General features: G+C 39.4%; 1 protein-coding gene and 1 pseudogene across 1 annotated transcript in view; one reads left to right on the top strand and one right to left on the bottom strand.

Moving 5' to 3' along the window:
• Positions 1–457: 457 nt before the first annotated feature.
• On the bottom strand, positions 458–9,172 carry LOC149153877 (beta-fructofuranosidase, cell wall isozyme-like; annotated as a pseudogene).
• A 104-nt stretch (positions 9,173–9,276) lies between these two features.
• The window catches only part of LOC149153876 (beta-fructofuranosidase, insoluble isoenzyme CWINV1-like), a 122,346-nt gene continuing 110,058 nt past the window's right edge, over positions 9,277–21,564 (top strand). The window contains exon 1 of the mRNA XM_089443955.1: positions 9,277–9,283. Within this exon, the coding sequence (XP_089300081.1) occupies positions 9,277–9,283 (7 nt within the window). The remainder of the gene's footprint in view (positions 9,284–21,564) is intronic.

The following is a 21,564-nucleotide window of genomic DNA, read 5'->3' as shown; positions in this document are numbered from 1 at the left end:
ATCATGATTCCACAATGAAACAACCACTATATCATTATTATCGCTAGATCATCATTGTGACCCATAAACCATAAATCGTAATTATAATCCACATGAAAACACCAAATCCAAATCATAATTATAATCCACATAAAAACACCAAATCCACATCATAAATCATATTATAATCCACATGAAAACACCATAAATCATAATTATAATCCACATGAACACACCATAATTATAATCCACATGAACACACCATATCGAGCTGGAAACATCCACATCACGATTCAGTATGCCATGCCATGCAGACGATGATATCATTGACTGCCCTAAAACATTATTTATTTTCCTATTCTGATCATGTAACATAGGTCGGTAATATAAGAAAACTGTGATCACACAATCACAAGCCAAGGCCAGGCGGTTGCACTAAGGTGAATTTGGCCCAACTCTTGACAGCGAAACAACCACATCACTTGGATTGGTATACTTGGGTGGCAGTTTTCATATGCCAGGCGGAGAGTCGACGGAGGAGGAGGGGCGATTTGTTATAATTAAAGACGAAGAGATGAGCTTTCTCATTAACCGCCATCATCGGATAACTCCTCGACGTAATGCATGTTCTCCCTCCCTCTGCAAAACTCTCCACGATTGAGTGATCAACCTGCCCACACATGAATAGTAATCAACCTTCAATCCCTCCACTCCAATTCCATTAATGTTAACCTCAGCTTTGATTGAAAATTGGCTACACAGTTCTTACCAATACTCTAAGCGATAGCGACCGTTGGTGGGGCGTCACGCTCACAAATCCTCCATAGCTCGTCTTATCCACATCCAGTTGCAGCGTGGACCTGACCTCAGCACATTATATTTTCATTCAAATTACAATTACAATTAAGTGAAATTTGTTATTAAATATACGCCTGATCAGTTAATATTAAATATATAATTTTGATATTAAATATAGGCCCGCTGCACCTGCTCTGATCCACGCACAAGACCACCTTTCTGTGGACATTGCCATGAAGTCTGCCCTTGAAAATCTTGAAGAAGACAGCGCACCTCTCTTTGAGATCATCAGATGCCAACACCATCAACCCGAATCCCCTCGTATTGTTGTTTCCCCCACGACTGCACAAGCTTTGAGCTGTCATTCCCTCCAACTCCTCCACTGTTTCATAGTCGCCTCCCAACTCAAACTCTACCTCCACGTCCACCTGCAATGCAATGCAATCACGTATGCATATAGTGTGCTTATATTCATCGCATTCTTCAATGCAATCCGACACACACACATATATCCATTCTTATAATCTTAACAATATCTAATTAGATATTAATTTTCGTAATGTCTATTACCTGCGCCGCTCCTGAGTTGAATCCCTCCACCTTCATTACCGATTCTCTTTCCAAAACAACGTGGTCCTTCCTTATATTATGCTCGCGCAAAGATTCAAGCTTTGACACTGGCCACTGAACGAGGCTTCTCCTGGTAAGAGGATCAAGCCGCACAACCCTAGGAATCGCCTGCACATCAAACAGCACCTAGTATTATGATGCACCAAGCAGATGCCAGAAACAGAGCAGATCAGGTAAGAATTAGGATAATATAGATACCTGAAGGGAAGCCCATCCTTTGTTGAGATCATCCGCCAAGCTGTCGGATTCGTTGATCCAACCCCACAGAATCCTACGGGACTTGTTATCGTCGAAAAAGGTCTTGGACGCATAAAATTTACCGTAGTCATACCTAAGACCATTGGGGCCCTCGACAGATCCATTGTCGGGGAGATATCTGTCCAACTGAGGCAAGTAATGGCCCACTGTATAGTAGTCCACTTTGGTATTGTCTAAACTGTTCTTGAGAACGTGCTTGAGGTGTCAAGGCCATGGCTGCCATAGAGGGACACCGGATAGAAATCCGGGCACTCCCACATTCCAGTATGCCTGGCCGAGTGCAGCGGATGTTTGGCTTTCACCCATTTAACGAAATCTTTGCTTCTGTACAGCAATGTTGGAATGTTAATTCCAACTGCAGCCAAGCTCGTGGACGCGGCATGGACTATGGCGGCATCAGGACTACGCATCCAAAACCTCAGCACCGCCGTGGATTGACCGGAATTCGGCACCGGATTCTCTCGGGCCAGCTTTCCGACGAAGGAATAAACCCGCAATTGAACCCGAGAAAATATGGAGCTGACACGTGGTTCAGCCCTGACATCAGCCAACGTCACTTTCTCGGGTGGTAAAGCTCAGCAGTTAAGTGCCTTCCGATATCAACCTCCGCCGTCCGATCTGGTTGTGTGTTCTCCACCGTCGATCTCCGAAGTTGCAGCCCGTCCGCGTCAAGTCAGAATTTTTGCGTGGAGTGTGGACAATGCTTGGTTGACTGTCGTCCTATCTGCGATGGAAGAATTAATGGTTTTTAATGGTTTTCGTATTGTTTGGTGGAGTCCCATTAATATGGGCATGGGCGCTTAGTTTTAACATAGTTTTTATATATATGTTTTATATATATGCGTTGACCATTATTTTCATAAATACACATGGAACGAAAAAAAAGAGTGCGTGTTTTTATATGTGTTAGTCATTGTGAAATGTGAGCGCGCGAGAGCTGAAGTGTATGTTGTAGTTTTTATTGAGTGGTGCCTGCGAGCAAGTTATTTTGGGCATGGTGGCTGTGCACAATGTGAGTGCGTTTTTTATATATGTAATGCCCATTAAAACCAGAGGTGAGCGTGGTTTATATGTTTTATACATATATGTTGGCCATCGTGAAAGAGATGAGCGTGGATTGTTTTAAGTGTTGGCCATTGTAAAAATGATGGAGGCAGCATAGTGCACATCAGTGCGTAGTAAAGCAAAGAGGAGATGAATGCACAGCAGTGCTATCCGCAAAGATGAAAGGTGCAGCAGCGAAAGAGCAGGGAGAGCTCAGAATGAAGACCAGCATGTGAAGCAGGGTAAGATATTGCACAGCAGTGCATAGATCTTTTTATGTATTGGATTTGCATGGAAATGCAAAAGAAAAGAGTGCTCAAGCATTCTTGAAATTGTGAATGTAATTTACTGCATATGTGTAAAATATTTTTACAGCAGTATGTGTAAAAATAGTTTTACAGCAGTAATGTAAAAATGGGTTTTACAGCAGTAAACCCAGCACAGTGAACTCTCAGGTGGAGAGAAAAGACAGAGTTTTTGTTTTTGCTGAATGCAAGTTTTTGGTAGATCCCTCTGAGTGAAAGAGGATGAATGTGTATCAGTGTTTTTGTTTTAATGAATTGAAATGATTTTATGGCTGTGTAATACTCTGTTCTGAGTTTTTTTTTTAAAGAGGTTCTCTGCAAATGATCCTGGAACAGTAAAAACAGAGCATTGCCTCTGTGGTATTTGCTTGAATGGTTTTTGGTATTTTCCCCATTTAAAAATACCCAACAGTGGTATCAGAGCTAGTCCAGGCTCTTTGAAGCTGAAGGAAGGTGTTGTTGCAGCAGTCAAACCTCTCCAGCAGTGTGAAGTTTCAGCCAAAGGGATTCAGGTATTTCTCAAGTTTTTGAGTTATTATTGAAGAAACAGTCAGTGATTTAAAAAAAACACAGTCAAGTATTTGAAGCCTAGATAAGAATGGCAAGGTCAAAGAAGAAAGCCTCCAAGCCTGTTAAAAATGTGTCTCCCCCCTCTACTAAACTAGAAGGCAATCTATTTGAAAGCATTGTATTTGAGGTTCCAAAGTTTGATGGAAACTTTGATGTATGGGAAATAAAGATGAGGGCTTTCCTAATGTCTGAGGGGATTGAAGTCTGGGAGTCAGTGATTGATGACAGCAAGATGGATGAAGAATCCATGGAGTATGATGCACAAGCAGCAAAACTAATCTTGGATGGACTGCCTGATTCTGTGAAGAAGAATCTAGGAACATATACATCAACAAAAGATATATGGGACAGACTGCATGACCTTTATGCAAAGGGAGCACTGACCATGACAATGAGTCAAGAAGAATCCATCATAGAAGCTGAGAATGAAAAGCTTGACCTCATCAAGCTTCAAGTAAAAGAAAGGGATGAAGAGCTTACCAAGCTTAAGAAGGAGCTTGATCAATGCAAGAAGAAACATCATCAAGAAGTCATATCTATGACAAATCAGCTGAATGAAGCAAAGAAGCAGGCAGATGCCTTGACAAGTCAACTTGAACAAAGACACAAGAGAGTGAACAAACTTGTAGAAGAGATTGGACAGTACAAGGTAGAGGTCTCCTCCCTTAAGTCCGAACTACAAGAAGCCAGGAAGCAGGCACAAGGAGCTGAAAAGAAAATGGAGAGCAGTCAAGAAAAAGATGAAGAAATCTCCAAAATGAAGTCAGATATTATCTCCTTCAAAATAGTAGCAGCTGAAGCTACTCATAGCAAGGAAGAAACTGAGGGACAACTAGCAAAGAAAAGTAATGAATGTGAAAAGTTGGAAGAAGAGATTGTTCTCCTCAGGAAGAAGGTTGAAGGGATGAACAAGATCATGAAGAGCTCTCAAGCTCTGGATGACATGCTTAGCTATCACAGATCTCCATTTGATAAATCAGGACTTGGGTATGTAGGTGAACCCTCAAACAAAGATGAAGATGCTTTAAGCAAAGGAGATGTGAAGAAGCCAGAAAGAGATGGTGATGCTCCTAGTTCCAGCAAAGACAAGGAGAAAAATGAAGGCTGCAATAGAAGAGATCCTATTCCAAACAGAAAACCAGCTCAAAGAAGCAATGTAGCTGATGTTAAAGAGGAAAGATGCAATGATTATCATCAAAGGATCTTGAGGCAACAAGGCTTCAGAAGTACATCAAGGAAACCTCCATCTCACAAGTACCAAAGTTCATTTTATGGTTATTGTTACTCTTGTTCAAACTTTGGTCATATGGCAAAAGACTGTAGAGCATTTCATGGAAATAGATGTTGTGGTTCCCAACAATCTCCAAGAAATAATTTCACAAGAAGAAATCATGAAATGTTATTCATGAACAATGTTGAATGCTTCAAGCGTCATAACATTGGGCATATGGCACGTGACTGTAACTTGACATGGGCTCTTACACAAGCTAGACCCATGCAAAAGAAGAAAGTTACACAAATATGGAGAAGAAAAGAAATACAGTGTGAAAGCCCCTTAAGTAACGCAGCTGATCTAAGTTTGTTTTGAGAAAATTTGCCAAAAGAAGACAAGCATACATTAAAGGGGAGCTTGTAAATTTTTTGTTTGCTGAACTGTATTAACAGTCATTTGTTGATGGAGGATGTATTGCAGCGCAGCAGTTGCAAATGAAATCTTTGTTAATCCCTCTAAAAGGTAATATGCAGCAGTGATGAAATCAGCAATGTTTTTGCTTTGTGTTTATGCAATATGCACAGAAATGCATAAAGAAGAAAATATGGCAGCGCTGAAATGTAAAGAGCAGCAGCGAGATAAGAGAAAAATGCAAAGCATGGAGACCCTCACAGCAGTGGGAAGATAGAACATAAGACAGCAGTTTGGAAATTTTTTTTTGAAGCACATGGATTAGAATGAACAACAATTTGAAATTTTTTTGTTATGGAGCACATGCATTGAAATGCATAGCAATGGAAGGTAGTTTCCTTCTATGTAATGTGAGAGAATATACTCACAGCAGAATGAGTATAATACACAACAGATGGAAATGTTTTGTATTGAGAATGAAAATGCAAAGCAGTGAGAAGAAAATGAGAAAAAGGCAAAACGCAGCAGAGCGTAAATGCCTAGTGGCTGAGAATGCAATGAAATTTTTGTTATACAGCAGTAAAAAATGTAATGTTTTTTTTGCAATGCAGCATGCAAAGAAATGCATAAAGAAAAACAAGGACAGCAGATTTTTAATGCACACTGGATGTATAAAAATGTGTGTGGCAGCAGAAAGCCAAAGGAATTGCACAGTAGTGCATTGTGTAAAAAAAATGAAGACTAAGATTGTGTGAAGCAAGGGTGCATAAGAAAAGGCAGCAGCCTGTGTTATTTTTTTATGAAAAATGCAGCAGCAAGAAGTTATGGACAGCAGCATGATGGCAAGAAGGAGAAGCACACAGCAATGCAAATGTGAAAAATGCAGCAGCAAGAAGTTTTGAACAGCAGCACATGCAAAAGAAATTTTCCTTACAGCAGTAAAGGTAAATGTAATGAATTTGTTGTTCATTGAGTTGAAATGCAATATATGCAACAGCAGTGAATGCTTACACACAGCAGTGTAAATTTGTAAATTGGGACAGCGTAATTGTTCCAAGAAAGACAGAGTATTTTGTCTTTGAAAAGTGCAGAAGCAGTGCAAGTGTAGACACAGCAGTGTGGGATAGACGCAGTAAAGAAGATGGCACAACAGTGCAGCAAAGAATATGCAGCAGCATAAAAGAACATTGTAATGAGTTTGCACACACAGCAGTGCAATGATTGTTTGTTTTTGAAACTGCATGTAAAGCAGTGTCTATTTGGTAAATCCCTCTGTCATTTGGAAGGTGCTCTTAAGCACAGTTTCAAGTTAATCCCTCTATTAAGAGGAAGACAACTTTGTTTGTTTGTGAACTGCATCAGAAGCAGTTGGTGAATCCCTCTATGTGAGGATGATATCTTTGTAACAGCAGTGTTGGTGAATCCCTCGATCTGAGGAAGTGCTTGGGTATGTTTGAATGCCCAGCAGTTGAAATTAAAGGGGAGTGTTGGAATGTTAATTCCAACTGCAGCCAAGCTCGTGGACGCGGCATGGACTATGGCGGCATCAGGACTACGCACCCAAAACCTCAGCAGCGCGGTGGATTGACCGGAATTCGGCACCGGATTCTCTCGGGCCAGCTTTCCGACGAAGGAATAAACCGGCAATTGAACCCGAGAAAATATGGAGCTGACACGTGGTTCAGCCCTGACATCAGCCAACGTCACTTTCTCGGGTGGTAAAGCTCAGCAGTTAAGTGCCTTCTGATATCAACCTCCGCCGTCTGATCTGGTTGTGTGTTCTCCACCGTCAATCTCCGAAGTTGCAGCCTGTCCGCGTCAAGTCAGAATTTTTGCGTGGAGTGTGGACAATGCTTGGTTGACTGTCGTCCTATCTGCGATGGAAGAATTAATGGTTTTTAATGGTTTTCGTATTGTTTGGTGGAGTCCCATTAATATGGGCATGGGCGCTTAGTTTTAAAATAGTTTTTATATATATGTTTTATATATATGCGTTGACCATTATTTTCATAAATACACATGGAATGAAAAAAAAGAACGTGCGTGTTTTTATATGTGTTGGTCATTGTGAAATGTGAGCGCGCGAGCGCTGAAGTGTATGATGTAGTTTTTATTGAGTGGTGCCTGCGAGCAAGTTATTTTGGGCATGGTGGCTGTGCACAATGTGAGTGCGTTTTTTATATATGTAATGCCCATTAAAAAAACCAGAGATGAGCGTGGTTTATATGTTTTATACATATATGTTGGCCATCGTGAAAGAGATGAGCGTGGATTGTTTTAAGTGTTGGCCATTGTAAAAATGATGGAGGCAGCATAGTGCACAGCAGTGCGTAGTAAAGCAAAGAGGAGATGAATGCACAGCAGTGCTATCCGCAAAGATGAAAGGTGCAGCAGCGAAAGAGCAGGGAGAGCTCAGAATGAAGACCAGCATGTGAAGCAGGGGAAGATATTGCACAGCAGTGCATAGATCTTTTATGTATTGGATTTTCATAGAAATGCAAAAGAAAAGAGTGCTCAAGCATTCTTGAAATTGTGAATGTAATTTACTGCATATGTGTAAAATATTTTTACAGCAGTATGTGTAAAAATAGTTTTACAGCAGTAATGTAAAAATGGGTTTTACAGCAGTAAACCCAGCACAGTGAACTCTCAGGTGGAGAGAAAAGACAGAGTTTTTGTTTTTGCTGAATGCAAGTTTTTGGTAGATCCCTCTGAGTGAAAGAGGATGAATGTGTATCAGTGTTTTTGTTTTAATGAATTGAAATGATTTTATGGTTGTGTAATACTCTGTTCTGAGTTTTTTTTTGAAAGAGGTTCTCTGCAAATGATCCTGGAACAGTAAAAACAGAGCATTGCCTCTGTGGTATTTGCTTGAATGGTTTTTGGTATTTTCCCCATTTAAAAATACCCAACAAGCAATGTCGTTCCCACTTTATTCTTATCCCTTTTGCCGCCCACCAGGACTCGCCATCTTTGGTCTGATCCCAACCATGCCGTCGTTGGATCTCTAAAGGAACTGGCGTTGATGCCAATAGGCAGCATGATGGGATTCTGCGGGATCTTCTTCCACTCCCGCAGCAAAGGATCCGATGGGTTCTTGGGAACAACCATGGCTTGAACTTGTTCCGAGACATTGTTGCATCCTGTGTATAAGATTACGGGAGGGCCCCCTTTGTGTAGGAAAGTGGCAAATCCAGACCAGGCTCCATTGGCATCATACCATTCATCAGGGTATATAGTTGCACCAGCCAAGTGTACCCAATTTACCAGATCTCTTGAAACTGCATGCCCCCACATGATGAGTCCCCACACAACCGACTTGGGATTATATTGGTAGAACAGATGATAGTAGCCCTTGTAGAACAATGGCGCTGCGATTCAAAATCATTACAGTGCAAGTTATTTAATTATCTGTCACATAAAATCCTCTTCCTGGCATCTACAGCAGATCATGCATATTAAGCCTGCTCTAATCCACACTTCTTCCCAAGGCAAAGGACACCCATTTTCATTACATCCTAGGTAAAATAGTAGCTTGTTCAGGGAAAACGCAGCTTTCACGTCATTTTGAAATTCCTTTCTTATACTCACCATTTGGATCTTCAGAGTAATTTGCCGCAACGCCCATCACGCACGCACAATCAGACACATTAGTGACAGGAAATCCCAAGTTCATGATTAAAATTTCTGCAGATGGAAAAAATAAAAACATACAAAACAAATAAAATTATATACCATTCATCCAATGTTTAACGGGCTGAAAATGATACGCTGTTCTATAAGTTTCTCTGGGCGCCAAGGAACTGGATTTTGATGCTTTGTGAGCCGCCAGGGAACTGGATTTTGATACTCTGAGAGTCGACAAAGTAGCTTCATCCCACTCATGATGAGAATCTTGCAAAACACGAATGAGTAAAACCAAAAGGAATGGGCAAAGTAGTGAATAACCCTTCCCCATTGCCATGAACCGATTACTGGGTCAAGCAAAAATCTTACAACAATGGACGGTGGTAATGGATGGTGGTAAGTGAGCGCAGGCTAAGATTAATATGTATAAATCTTATAGTAATGGATGGTAAGTGGGCGCAGGCTAGGATATATATATATATATAGCTGGGTTGATTGCCAAACCGTGGGTGAGAGTAACGTAAGGAGCATATACGCGACTGACGCGGAAAAAAGGAGGCGTCTAACGAGGCGGAGGAGGAATGGGCAACGAGGTGGAGGAGGAATGAGGAATGCGCAGGATGGGTAAGAGTGATCGCAATCGGGGTAAAAAAATTTTAAAATTTAGAAGTTTAACAAGAATAATTTGGATTTACAAAATCTTTACCAAATTTCTTTAAATAGGATTCGAATTTCTATGATTTTGGGAACAACTTTTTCACGTCATGATATGATTCAGTAAAAAAATAGCTGATTGGAAATTTCAAAATGTTGAAGTTTAACAAGAATAATTTGGATTTACAAAATCTTTACCAAATTTTCTCTAAATATGATCCTAATTTCTATGATTTTCCCAACAACTCCTTCACCTCATTACATGACCCAGTAAAAAAATATCTTTTCCATCGGTACTGACCAAAAGCAATTGGAATTTGGAACACCGAAACCCGTAATAATTACAGAGGCGGCGTGTCTTTGAAATAACCGGGACAATGCAACTTTCACATTATGGGTGGAGAGCATGAATATGAAAAACCAATAACGATGGCCGTAGTCTAATTAGCCGGAGGAATTATTTGGAAAGTTATGGAAATTCTGGTCATATTTAGAGAAAATCCGGCAAGGATTTTTGTAAATCCAAGTTATAGTTGTTAAACTTCAAAATTTTAGTTGTAGTAGACTTTTTTGATGGTGCTGAATCCATTTCCACCATCAAAAACACGATTCAAACACTGCCTCTACAACATTTTCTGAAATTTTTTACCCAAATTCCGACCACTTTTTACTATCGAGCAATTCCTTAGCCTCGATAGACGACTCCTTAACGATGGTTTGGTTCGCCAAAAAGTGCTTTGGGAAGAGAGCCAGCAGGGTTTTCAAGTGGGCTACAACATGTCTTTTGTTTTTACGATTATTCCAGAGGGAACGATAAATCGTACGATCCTCAACCGTAAAAGGAAGGAAACTCCTATTTCCACCACTATAGCCTCATTAATGGGCGGTTACATGCGCCGGAGATAGCCATAGATGACTAGATAGTGTTACCTCCGCGCGTGTTATAAACTCTTATCTCCTAGCCAGAGATGACTAGATAGTGTTACCTCCGCGCGTGTTATAAACTCTTATCTTCGGCGCATGTAGCCGCGCATTAATGAGGCTATAGTGGTGGAAATAGGAGTTTCCGTAAAAGGAATATGTTGCCTCTTTTAATGATTAGCTCGATGATCATGCCAATATCCGCCGCGGACAATGACCACGTTACTCTCTTGAAGCGTGGAGTGGCTAAATTGAGTGGCTGGCATGGCAATCAGGGAGCCAAAATCCATTTTCTCATTCACACTCTAAACGTGAGTAATCAGGACAAAACCACGAGTTACAAGGAAAATAACCCAACCCATCATGCGATGAGGAAAGTAACCCATCATTATTTATTGATTGAAATCAATAACAATATTAAATATCACAAGTTAGTGGGAAACAAATTTATTGAGTTGTAAACATCACAACAATTATAAATTTTGCAGTTGTCTATAATGAGACTTTTTGGAAGCTTTTCCAGTGGGTTTTTTGGTCAAAATCCGGCAGCAATTTATTGGAATCGCAAGTGTGATAGCTAGTTTCTGCACAATCAAAGCGTCCCAGGGGTTTTTCAGGGTGCTGAATCCAAATCTACAGTTAAAAAACCATTTTAGCTGCAATAAATCAAGATTTAACCTCAATTTTTTCCGCCGGATTCCGTCACCGGAATCTCCAAAAAGTCGCATTATAGACAACTCCATAAATTTTAAGGAAAAAAGTTCAATTTATCTAACTAATAGATTGTGATTTCTTGTTTTTAACAATGAGTTTTTGAATGCTTAAATGGATTTAGGGTAATTCTTGGGGCACTTTGGTAACTTAAATCTGTGATTCTTAAAAGTCTTTGTCCTATTTCACATAAAATCAACCCCAAAAAAGTCATCTCTTGTTCTATTTCACAGAAATTCAACCCCAAAAAGGTCATCTCCTATATTAGCTAGATTATCCATTCTTTTTCTATTTCCCATCATAAATTATGAGGGAAATGCTATACTTTTTATTAATTTCATTTGGGCACATCTTAAACATTTGACATCCTAATCAAAACACATTTAATAATTTTGGTTGGGTCTAAAATGTTCTTTAGCATGTAGAGTTCTTTTCAAAGTTTAACACTACGACATTTGATACGATTGTGACTTAGTTGATCTTAGTTGGAGTGAGCATTAATGGGGAGGATCCTTGCGAGATTCATGAGACAACCTGGTAATGGCCATTCCAAGCACAACAAAGACATTGATGCTCAATGATGTCGTGGTTGCTTTGCTTACAAGACTTGAGGTGGAATGCTTCTAAATTGTTGTTGATGGAAGATTTAACAACAAAGACAAGAAGAGAGAAAAATGTAGATCCAAATTCTCCCGGAGACAAAAGGTCTCTTGGAAAATCTAAGGCAAAATGTTGGAACTGTAGCAAGGTAGGGCGTTATAAAATGGCTTGGAAGGAAGGGAAGGAGAATAATAATAATACAAAAAATAATGATTATGATGATGAATCTGAAAAACATTCTCAAGAGGATGGTGGAGATGCATTTGTTGTAGCTTTGATAACTCATGGGATGTAGAGACCATGGTTGGTACACTCTAAAGCCGCCTTCCATATCACTTCCCATCGGCATTAGCTTTTATATGTGTATGAGAAATTTGATGGTGGGATGGTATACCTTGATGATTATGGCTCTACTCTTAGCATAGTAGGCCATGATAGAGTCTTGATAATATTCCACTATCATAGAGGAAAGGAGATTAGTGGAGTTTTGCAAGTTGGGCCTAACATGATACCTACTATGAATGATTTGGTTCCTAGCTTCTTTTCTCTCATGTAAGGTGTAAGATGGCTCAAGGAGTGATGACATTCTCGAAGGGTGTTTTTGGAGGAACTTTGATCCAATCTCATGCTTCCATTATTCGGTGTAATAAAACTTTTATTTATGTCGTGAGGAGAGCCATATGACCTATAACTTCAAAATTAGAACGTCCTAATAATCCCACACTTCACTATCTTCACATTTTCAGTTGTGAGCCATATGCTCATGTGCTTATCGAAAGTCGATCTAAGTTGGATAACAAGGTAGTGAAATGTATCTTCATCGTCTAGGTATTGATGTGAAAGGGTACAGGCTTTGGGATCATGTGGCTCAATATTTTTTAATAGATATGTTATTTTACTGCCCCATGCCATGGTGGTTTATCTAGAAAGGGATCAGAAGAACTTAGTGGTTTAGCTAGAACCCAAGAACAAGAAGATGAAATAGGAAGTAAACAAGATGAGTAGGAGCGTTTGGAGGGTTTGGAAGAGGAGGATGAAACTCCATCTCAAACCTTAAGGAGGAAACATAGAGGTATATTTATAGTCCTTCTAATTTAACATGTATCTGTGGTTCAGTTTCTACCACTAATGAGCCCATAACTTTGGAAGAGAGGAACCAAAGATAGATGCGGAAATGGTTGCACTTAAAAATAATGATACAATGGGCCTAGTCCCATTTCTTCATGCACATAATCCTATTGGACGTAAATGGGTGGTTAAAAAAAAGTTTAACTTATATGGTAGTGTTGGAAAGTACAAGGCACAATTGGTTGCAAAATGGAATTCCACTAACATTTGGTTGGTCTAATTTATGAGACCCAAATCAGATCATTATGTGTATTACATATAAGATGGTGATAATTTCCTTGCAATCACAATACATGTAAATGTTCTGTTAGGACCTGAGCTTGAGGGTGGATAATTCCTTTATCAACCTCCGATTGATTTTTTCAAGCAATATATCATTGGCTTAGAAAATTTTGTATTGCTACCAAATCATAATTTCTAAGTGATACATCACTGGTTCAAACTCATTTCTTGATCAAAATCAAAATCTTATAGTGATGATTCTAGCTCTATATCATTTCATGCTCAAGTCAAAATCTTCCAATGATATGTGTTGGCTCTATCCCATTTCATGACTAGGTTGAAATCTTTGATTGATACATGTTTGATCTATCTAGTTTTATAGTTAGATTAAAATCTTATAGGGATACATGCTAACTCCATCTCATTTCAAGACCAGATTGAAATATTTTAGTGATACATGCCAGATCTATCTCATTTCGTGCTTATATCAACTTATTTTAGTCATATTTGCTAGCTCTATCTCATTTTTCATTCAAATTGAAATCTTCTAGCAACACATGTTGGCTTTATCTCATTTCATGCTAAGATTGAAATGTTTTATTGATGTATCACTATCAATAAGAAATTATTCATTTTGTGAGACATCCCTATATTTCTCTTATGATCTAGCATTTTGCAGGTCCATGATCTTTTTAAAGACCTTATACAACATTGCTTGACTTGAGTGTCATTCTTTAATCCTTAGGCTTACCATTTTGTACTATTTTATGTAAGCCACATGTCAACGAGGAAGAATAATCTTCTTCTCATTACATGTCCCTCATTTTCCATGATTTTCACTAGGTTTGGATACCTATATCTTCCCATAATAATATACACTTCCATTCTAAGAGGAAATAGGCTAGTCATAAACCTTGTTCAAAGGAAATAAAAAGGGACATGATTAAGTTAGGTCAACACTAAGTAATAGAGCCTAAGTGCTCCCCATTTTCCACACTTAGCACTTATCTCTTAGGGCATATGAGAGCTATATTAGATGGTTTCCAAATCCTAACTATACCAAGTTGAAGGAATGTGCATAGCCTCTCTCCACTGGTTAAATACCATTGAGAAGTAATAATTTGAAAGCGAGAACTAAACTCATCATCAATTAGAGATGAAACCTCCAAATATATATTTCAGATGAATATACCATTGATGAAGAGTTATTAAACTAAGGAGAGACGACCTAGAGAAGAAATTCTTAGCAGAAGCAATAATGGATGGTGGTAAGTGAGCGCAGGCCAGGATATATATATATATATATATATAAGGAGCATAGACACCACTCACACAAAAAAAATACCTTCTCCATCGGCACTGACTAAAAGAAATTGAACTTTGGAACACCGAAACCCGTAATAATTACAGAGGGAACGTGTTTTGAAATAACTGTGGGACAATGCAACATTTACATTATCCGTAGAGAGCATGAATATGAAAAACCAATAACGATGAGCACACATCCATGGTTTGGTTCGCCAAAAGTGCTTTTGGAACAGAGCCAACACGGTTTTCAAGTGGGTGACAACATGTTTTTATGATTATTTCAGAGGGAATCTGTGTTATAAATCGTACGACCCTCAATCATAAAAGCAATAATTTTCCTCTTTTAATGATTGGCTCGATGATCATGCCAATGTCAGCCGTTGCCAATGACCACGTTGCTCTCTTGAAGCCTGAAGTGGCTAAATTGAGTGGCTAGCATGGCAATCATATTATATATGAATGACCTCTATTGAGTAGCTGGCATGGCAGCCAGGGAGCCAAAATCCATTTTCTCATTCACGTTCTAAAGGTGAGTAACCTGGACAAAACCATAAATTACAAGGAAAATAACCCGTCATGTGATGAGGAAAGTAACCAATCATCATTTTGATTGAAACGAATAACAATATTAAATATCACAAGTTACAAGGAAAAACATTTATTGCTTTTTATCGTAAGTGGTAAACATCACAAAAATTATAAGTTTCAAAGGAAAAAGGTTCAATTTATCTAACTAATTGATTGTGATTTTTTGTTTTTAGCAATGAGTTTTTGAATGGATTTAGGGCAATTCTTGGGGCACTATGGTTACTTAAACTTATGATCCTAATTATTTGTCCTATTTCATAGAGAAACAACCCCAAAAGGCCATCTCCTATATTAACTAGACTATCCATTATTTTCTAATTCCCATCATAAGTTATGAGGGAAATGCTATATTTTTTATTAATTTCATTTGGGCACATCTTAAACATTTGACATTCTGATCAAAACACATTTAATAATTTTGGTTGGGTCTAAAATGTTCTTTTAGCATGTATAGTTATTTTCAAAATTTAGCACTATGACATTCAATACTATTGTGACCTAGTTGATCTTAGTTGGAGTGAACATTGATGGGGAGGATCCTTGTATGACCTTTTTGTGTTCTTTGGGAGATTCATGAGACAACATGATAATTGTCATTCCAAGCATAGTAAAGACATTGTTGCTCAATGATGTCGTGGTTGCTTTACTCATAGGAGTTGAGGTGGAAAGATTCTCAATCCTTGTTCATGGAAGATTGAAAGACAAAGACAAGAATAGAGAAAAGGGTAGATCCAAATCCTCTCAGAGACAAAAAGTCTCTTGGAAAATCCAAGGCAGAATATTGGAACTGTATCAAGGCAGGGCATTACAAAATGGATTGTAAGGAAGGGAAAAAGAAGAATAATTAATGAATAGATTGTGATTTCTTGTTTTTTAACAATGAGTTTTTGAATGCATAAATGGATTCACGACAATTCTTGGGGCACTCTAGTGACTTAAACTTGTGATTCTTAAAATTCTTTGTCCCGTTTCAGGGAAAATTAACCCCAGAAAGGCCATCTCCTTTATTAGCTAGACTATCCATTCTTTTCTAATTCCCATCATAAGTTAGGAGGGAAATGCTATATTTTTTATTAATTTCATTTGGGCATATATTAAACATTTGACATCCCAATCAAAACACATTTAATAATTTTGGTTGGGCCAAAAATTTTATTTAAGCATGTAGAGTTCTTTTCAAATTTTAACAGTGCGACATTCAATACTATTGTGACTTAGTTGATCTTAGTTGGAGTGAGCATTGATGGGCAGGATCCTTGTATGACCCTTTTGCACTCTTTGCGAGATTCATGAGACAACCTGGTAATGGCCATTCCAAGCACAACGAAGAAATTGATGCTCAATGATGTCATGGTTGCTTTGCTTACAGGACTTTAGGTGGAATTCTTCTAAATTGTTGTTCATGGAAGATTTAATGGCAAAGAAAAGAAGAGAGAAAAGGGTAGATCCAAATCCCCCGGAGACAAAACGTATCTTGGAAAATCTAAGGCGAAATGTTGGAACTTTAGCAAGGTAGGGTGTTATAAAATGGATTGTAAGGAAGCGAAGAAGAATAATAATACAAAAAATAATGATTATGATGATGAATTTGAAAAACATTCTCAAGAGGATGGTGAAGATCCATTTGTTGTAGCTTTGATAACTCATGGGATGTAGAGAGAATGGTTGGTACACTCTAAATCTGCCTTCCATACCACTTCCCATCTGCATTGGCTTTTATATGTGTATGAGCAATTTGATGGTGGGATGGTATACCTTGTGTTGTAACGGCTACAACCACCCTCCAAAATTTTGGCCTGCGCTAATTTCGCAGCCTCCCTTGAGTGTTTCACTTGATGGCTGCACACACTCGGTTCACTCCGTGAGCTTGTGTGAGTCGTTACATCTGCCTTGCTTCTTCATTTCACTCAAGTTTCTCCATGTTGATGTTTAAGTCATGTTTTCGACCATGTTCTGGTTATGCTCAAAGTCTTTGCTTCGCATGTGCTTGTTATGTTCGCTATGAAAACATTTGTCACACTCACACACAGAGTCACATTCATTGTCGTGCAAGCGTCGTCTCGATCAATGAATGGCCATTCACGAGTGTTGCGCTTGTCACTTGCACCGTTGGTCAGTCATGTTGAACATGTGTGTCTGGATGGTTTGGGTCATTTTGTCGTCGAGTCATGTGAGTGTGTGTTCATATGATCACCTATGCATCTCTCGATCGTTCACACACTCAGTCATTTTTTTTGAAGTTCTGACGACCAGACTCCCCTCTGATAACCAGACCATCACCCCACTTTCGACTCAATCGACTGTCAACCAGAACATCACAGAAGCACCAAGTTAGTCTTTTCAAGCTTCAATGCCCGCAAGCAATCAAATCAACTTCCATGCTGACCACATGGATAGTCGGACCTGACAGTCACCTCGAGACTGACTCGCTTCAAAAATTGTGTAGAGGCCACTGACCTCACTCGCTCAATTGACTGAGGAAATTGCATAGATATGTTGGACAGAAACCAAGTTCCCATCCTTGTATCCTTCAAAAAATTGCGCAGTTTTCCCAGTCAGTCATCCGAATAGTCAACCTTCTGCTCATCTAAGAAATTGCGCAGTTTTCTTGAGTAGACATTTTGTTGTCCAGCAGTCCGCTCAGCTCAGAAATTGCACAGAGATGATTAGTAGGTCGACTTCCTAGCTTCAGTGCAATTTTCCCGCCAACAAGTCCTAACAGCAGACTGCCAGTTCCCTCCATGAATTTCACAGTTTCTGTTTCCAGTGATTGAGTAGCCAACTGTGAGTTCCCTCTAGGAATTGTGCAGTTTTGGCTACTAGTCTCTTGGGAAGTTCCCCCCAAAAATTGCACAATTTCTGCCTGCTGGCCCTTCATGCAGCCCCGCCCGTTCCTCTAGAAAATTGTGCAAATACAATTGTCCATCCCCTACTGCCCATTCGTTTCGAAAAATGCGCAGAGCATGGCTTCCTTGCCTTCCTGCGGCTTGGACTGTTCCTCCCAAAATTTGCGGAATTTTGCCTCCTAGCCGATCCAGACCTCACAGACAACCACTATCGACTCAAATTTCCCATCTCGATCACTCAGTGACTCTTGTGCAATTTTCATTAGCAGTGCGCGGAGCCACCATCCCGCTTTACAACCTTACCGCCTCTCCTAGTCACCTACATCCGAAATGATCATGTGTCATCGTAGACTAGGTGGTTTTGGATATGATGTTGTCTGGTCATGAGTGACTGTAGGTATAGGTACACCAACAAACATGGCAAGACGAAGAATGGGATGAACAAAGGGAGCACATGTAGAAAGACACATTCAACAATGGATGAATGAATGATGCATGCAAAATGGACGAATGCGATGAACATGCACTTTCGATAACAGATGAGCCTGTCAAGACTTCCAACATGCAAGCAAGGAACAACATTCTAAAGCTTCATCAAGCGAACCAAGGACCATCGAAGACTCCGCGCACTTCGTCACGTGGAGGTGAGGTGGTGATACACCACAACGACACCCATCACCCAACAACATTGAAGCTCAACATTCACTTCAACAACAACACGAATGTACCAGCACTGTCATGTCGCCCACATCTCTACTATGGTCTTATTGTCAATCAATGTGATGTAACATGGAAGTCCAAGAGACCCACTTTTTGAACAAAGAGTCATGTAAGTCGAAAAGTCATCGAAGTCAAACAGTCATGAAGGTAGTCGAACAACCATAAGGGTCAGTTTCACCCTTGGCTATAAATACCCCCTCATTTGTACATGAAAAATACTTCTCACTTCAGCTCCTCTCACATAAACAAGAGAGTCTGTAATCTTTTCTTTGAGGAGTAAGTAATGGCTCCAACGCCCCGAAATCGGGGTTAGTGATGTATGGTGTAACGATGTGTCTTGGAACTTTCGATTAATTCAAAATCTTGTTAACAGGCCAACACATTTTCACACATGTATTGTATCTGTTGTAAGACTGATCTTTAAGACTTGTAATGAATGTTGCTTTAACCTCTGTTTTACATATGAACTATTTCATTTCTTGTAATGCATAATCTATTAATGGAAATGTGTTTTATATGTTGTTAGCGTTGTCTTGCCCATGTAGACTAATCTCTCAGACGTCAGACAGACCTTTCACATGAAGCTCGTTGTAACAACCGTTGCACTCGTTTAGATTGATCCATTGAGTGTTGTATGCGTTATCTTACCTTGTATGTTGTGACTGCCGCATCTGTGTGGACTGCTCCTCCGGAAGCTGTGCATGTCCTATTGTGTTGTGTGTTTCTAGCCGAGTTGGGACTGAATCCCATCCAACCCGGGACTCACTTTTACCCTCTCCCTTTACAATGAAAGAACCATTAGCATGAGTACACTTAAACTCACCAGGAACACGAAACTCGCTTCCCGAAGAAAAAACATACCACTCTCTTGTGCTGATAAGCAAGAGCTGAGGCAAATCCTTAAGATAATGGAAACTGAGCCATCATACCAGATGGGACTCCCACACCAAATAGTGTGAGGTCTAGTTGGGACTTCATACCAGGGACGCATAAAATTTACCGTAGTCATACCTAAGACCATTGGGGCCCTCGACAGATCCATTGTCGGGGACATATTTGTCCAACTAAGGCAAGTAATGACCCACTGTATAGTAGTCCACTTTGGTATCGTCTAAATTGTTCTTGAGAATGTGCTTGACAAAGGGACCCGTGGTTGAGGTGTCAAGGCCATGGTTGCCATAGACGGACATCAGGTAGAAGTTTGGGCACTCCCACATTCCAGTATGCCTGGCCGAGTGTAGCGGATGTTTGGTTTTAACCCATTTAATGAAATCTTTTCTTCTATACAGCAATGACATTCCCATTTTATTCTTATCCCTTTTGCCGCCCATCAAGAATTGCCATCTTTGGTCTGATCCCAACCATGTCGTCGTTGGATCTCTAAAGGAACTGGGTTGATGCCAATAGGCAGCATGATGGGATTCTGCGGGATCTTCTTCCACTCCTACAGCAAAGGATCTGATGGGTTCTTGGGAACAGCCATGTCTTGAACTTGTTCCGAGGCATTGTTGCATCCTGTGTATAAGATTACGGGAGGGCCCCCTTTGTACTGACCAAAAGCAATTTGAATTTGTAACACCGAAACCCGTAATAATTATAGAGGCAACGTGTCTTTGAAATAATTGGGGACAATGAAACTTTCACATTATCGGTGGAGAGCATGAATATGAAAAACCAATAACGATGGTTTGGTTCACCAAAAGTGCTTTCGGAACAGAGCCAACACGGTTTTCAAGTGGGCGACAACATGTCTTATGCCTTTATGATTATTCCAGAGGGAATGATAAATCGTACGATACTCAACGGTAAAAGGAATACATTGCCTCTTTTAATGATTGGCTTAATGATCATGCCAATGTCCGTCGTGGACAATGACCATGTTGCTCTCTTGAACCATGGAGTGGCTAAATTGAGTGGCTGGCATGGCAGTCAGGGAGCCAAAATCCATTTTCTCATTCACACTCTAAACGTGAGTAATCTGGACAAAACCACGAGTTACAAGGAAAATAACCCAACCCATCATGTGATGAGGAAAGTAACCCATCATTATTTTATGATTGAAATCAATAACAATATTAAATATCACAAGTTACTTGGAAACAAATTTATTGAGTCGTAAACATCACAACAATTATAAGTTTCAAGCAAAAAAGTTCAATTTATCTAACTAATAGATTGTGATTTCTTGTTTTTAACAATGAGTTTTTGAATGCATAAATGGATTTAGGGACATTCTTGGGGCACTCGTAACTTAAACCTATGATTTTTAAAAGTCTTTGTCCTATTTCACATAAAATCAACCCCAAAAAATTCATCTCCTATATTAGCTAGATTATCCATTCTTTTCTAATTCCCATCATAAGTTATGAGGGAAATGCTATATTTTTTATTAATTTCATTTGGGCACATCTTAAAAATTTGACATCCTAATCAAAACACATTTAATAATTTTGGTTGGGTCTAAAATGTTCTTTTAGCATGTAGAGTTCTTTTCAAAATTTAACACTATGGCATTCAATACTATTGTGCCCTAGTTGATCTTAGTTGGAGTGAACATTGATGGGGAGGATCCTTGTATGACCTTGGCTCAATTTTTTATAACAGAAATGCTATTTTAGAGAAGTTAATCCGCCCCATGCCATGGTGGTTTATCTAGAAAAGGATTGAAATAACTCAGTGGTTTAGCTAGAACCCAAAAACAAGAAAAATGAATTAAAAAGTGAACAAGATGATCATGATGAACAAGATGAGGAGGAGGGATCAGAGGGTTTGGAAGAGGAGGAGGAAACTCCATCTTAAACCTTAACAGAGAAACATATAGGTATATTTATAGTCCTTCTAATATATCCAGAGAAACATATAGGTATAAATATACCATTCAGCCAATGCTTCACGAGCTGAAAATGATATGTTGTTCTATAAGCTTCTCTGGATGCCCAGGAACTGCATTTTGATGCTTTGAGAACCAAGAAAGTAGATTCATCCCACTCATGATGACCAGCTTGCAAAATGTGAATGAGTGAAACAAAAA

Source organism: Pinus tabuliformis, chromosome 9 (assembly GCF_031772625.1).
Source record: "Pinus tabuliformis cultivar Carrire ecotype Pingquan chromosome 9, CPIR1, whole genome shotgun sequence".
NCBI lineage: Eukaryota > Viridiplantae > Streptophyta > Pinopsida > Pinales > Pinaceae > Pinus > Pinus tabuliformis.
Note: the sequence above shows the minus strand (reverse complement) of the source record. Positions and strands in the feature narration are given on the sequence as shown.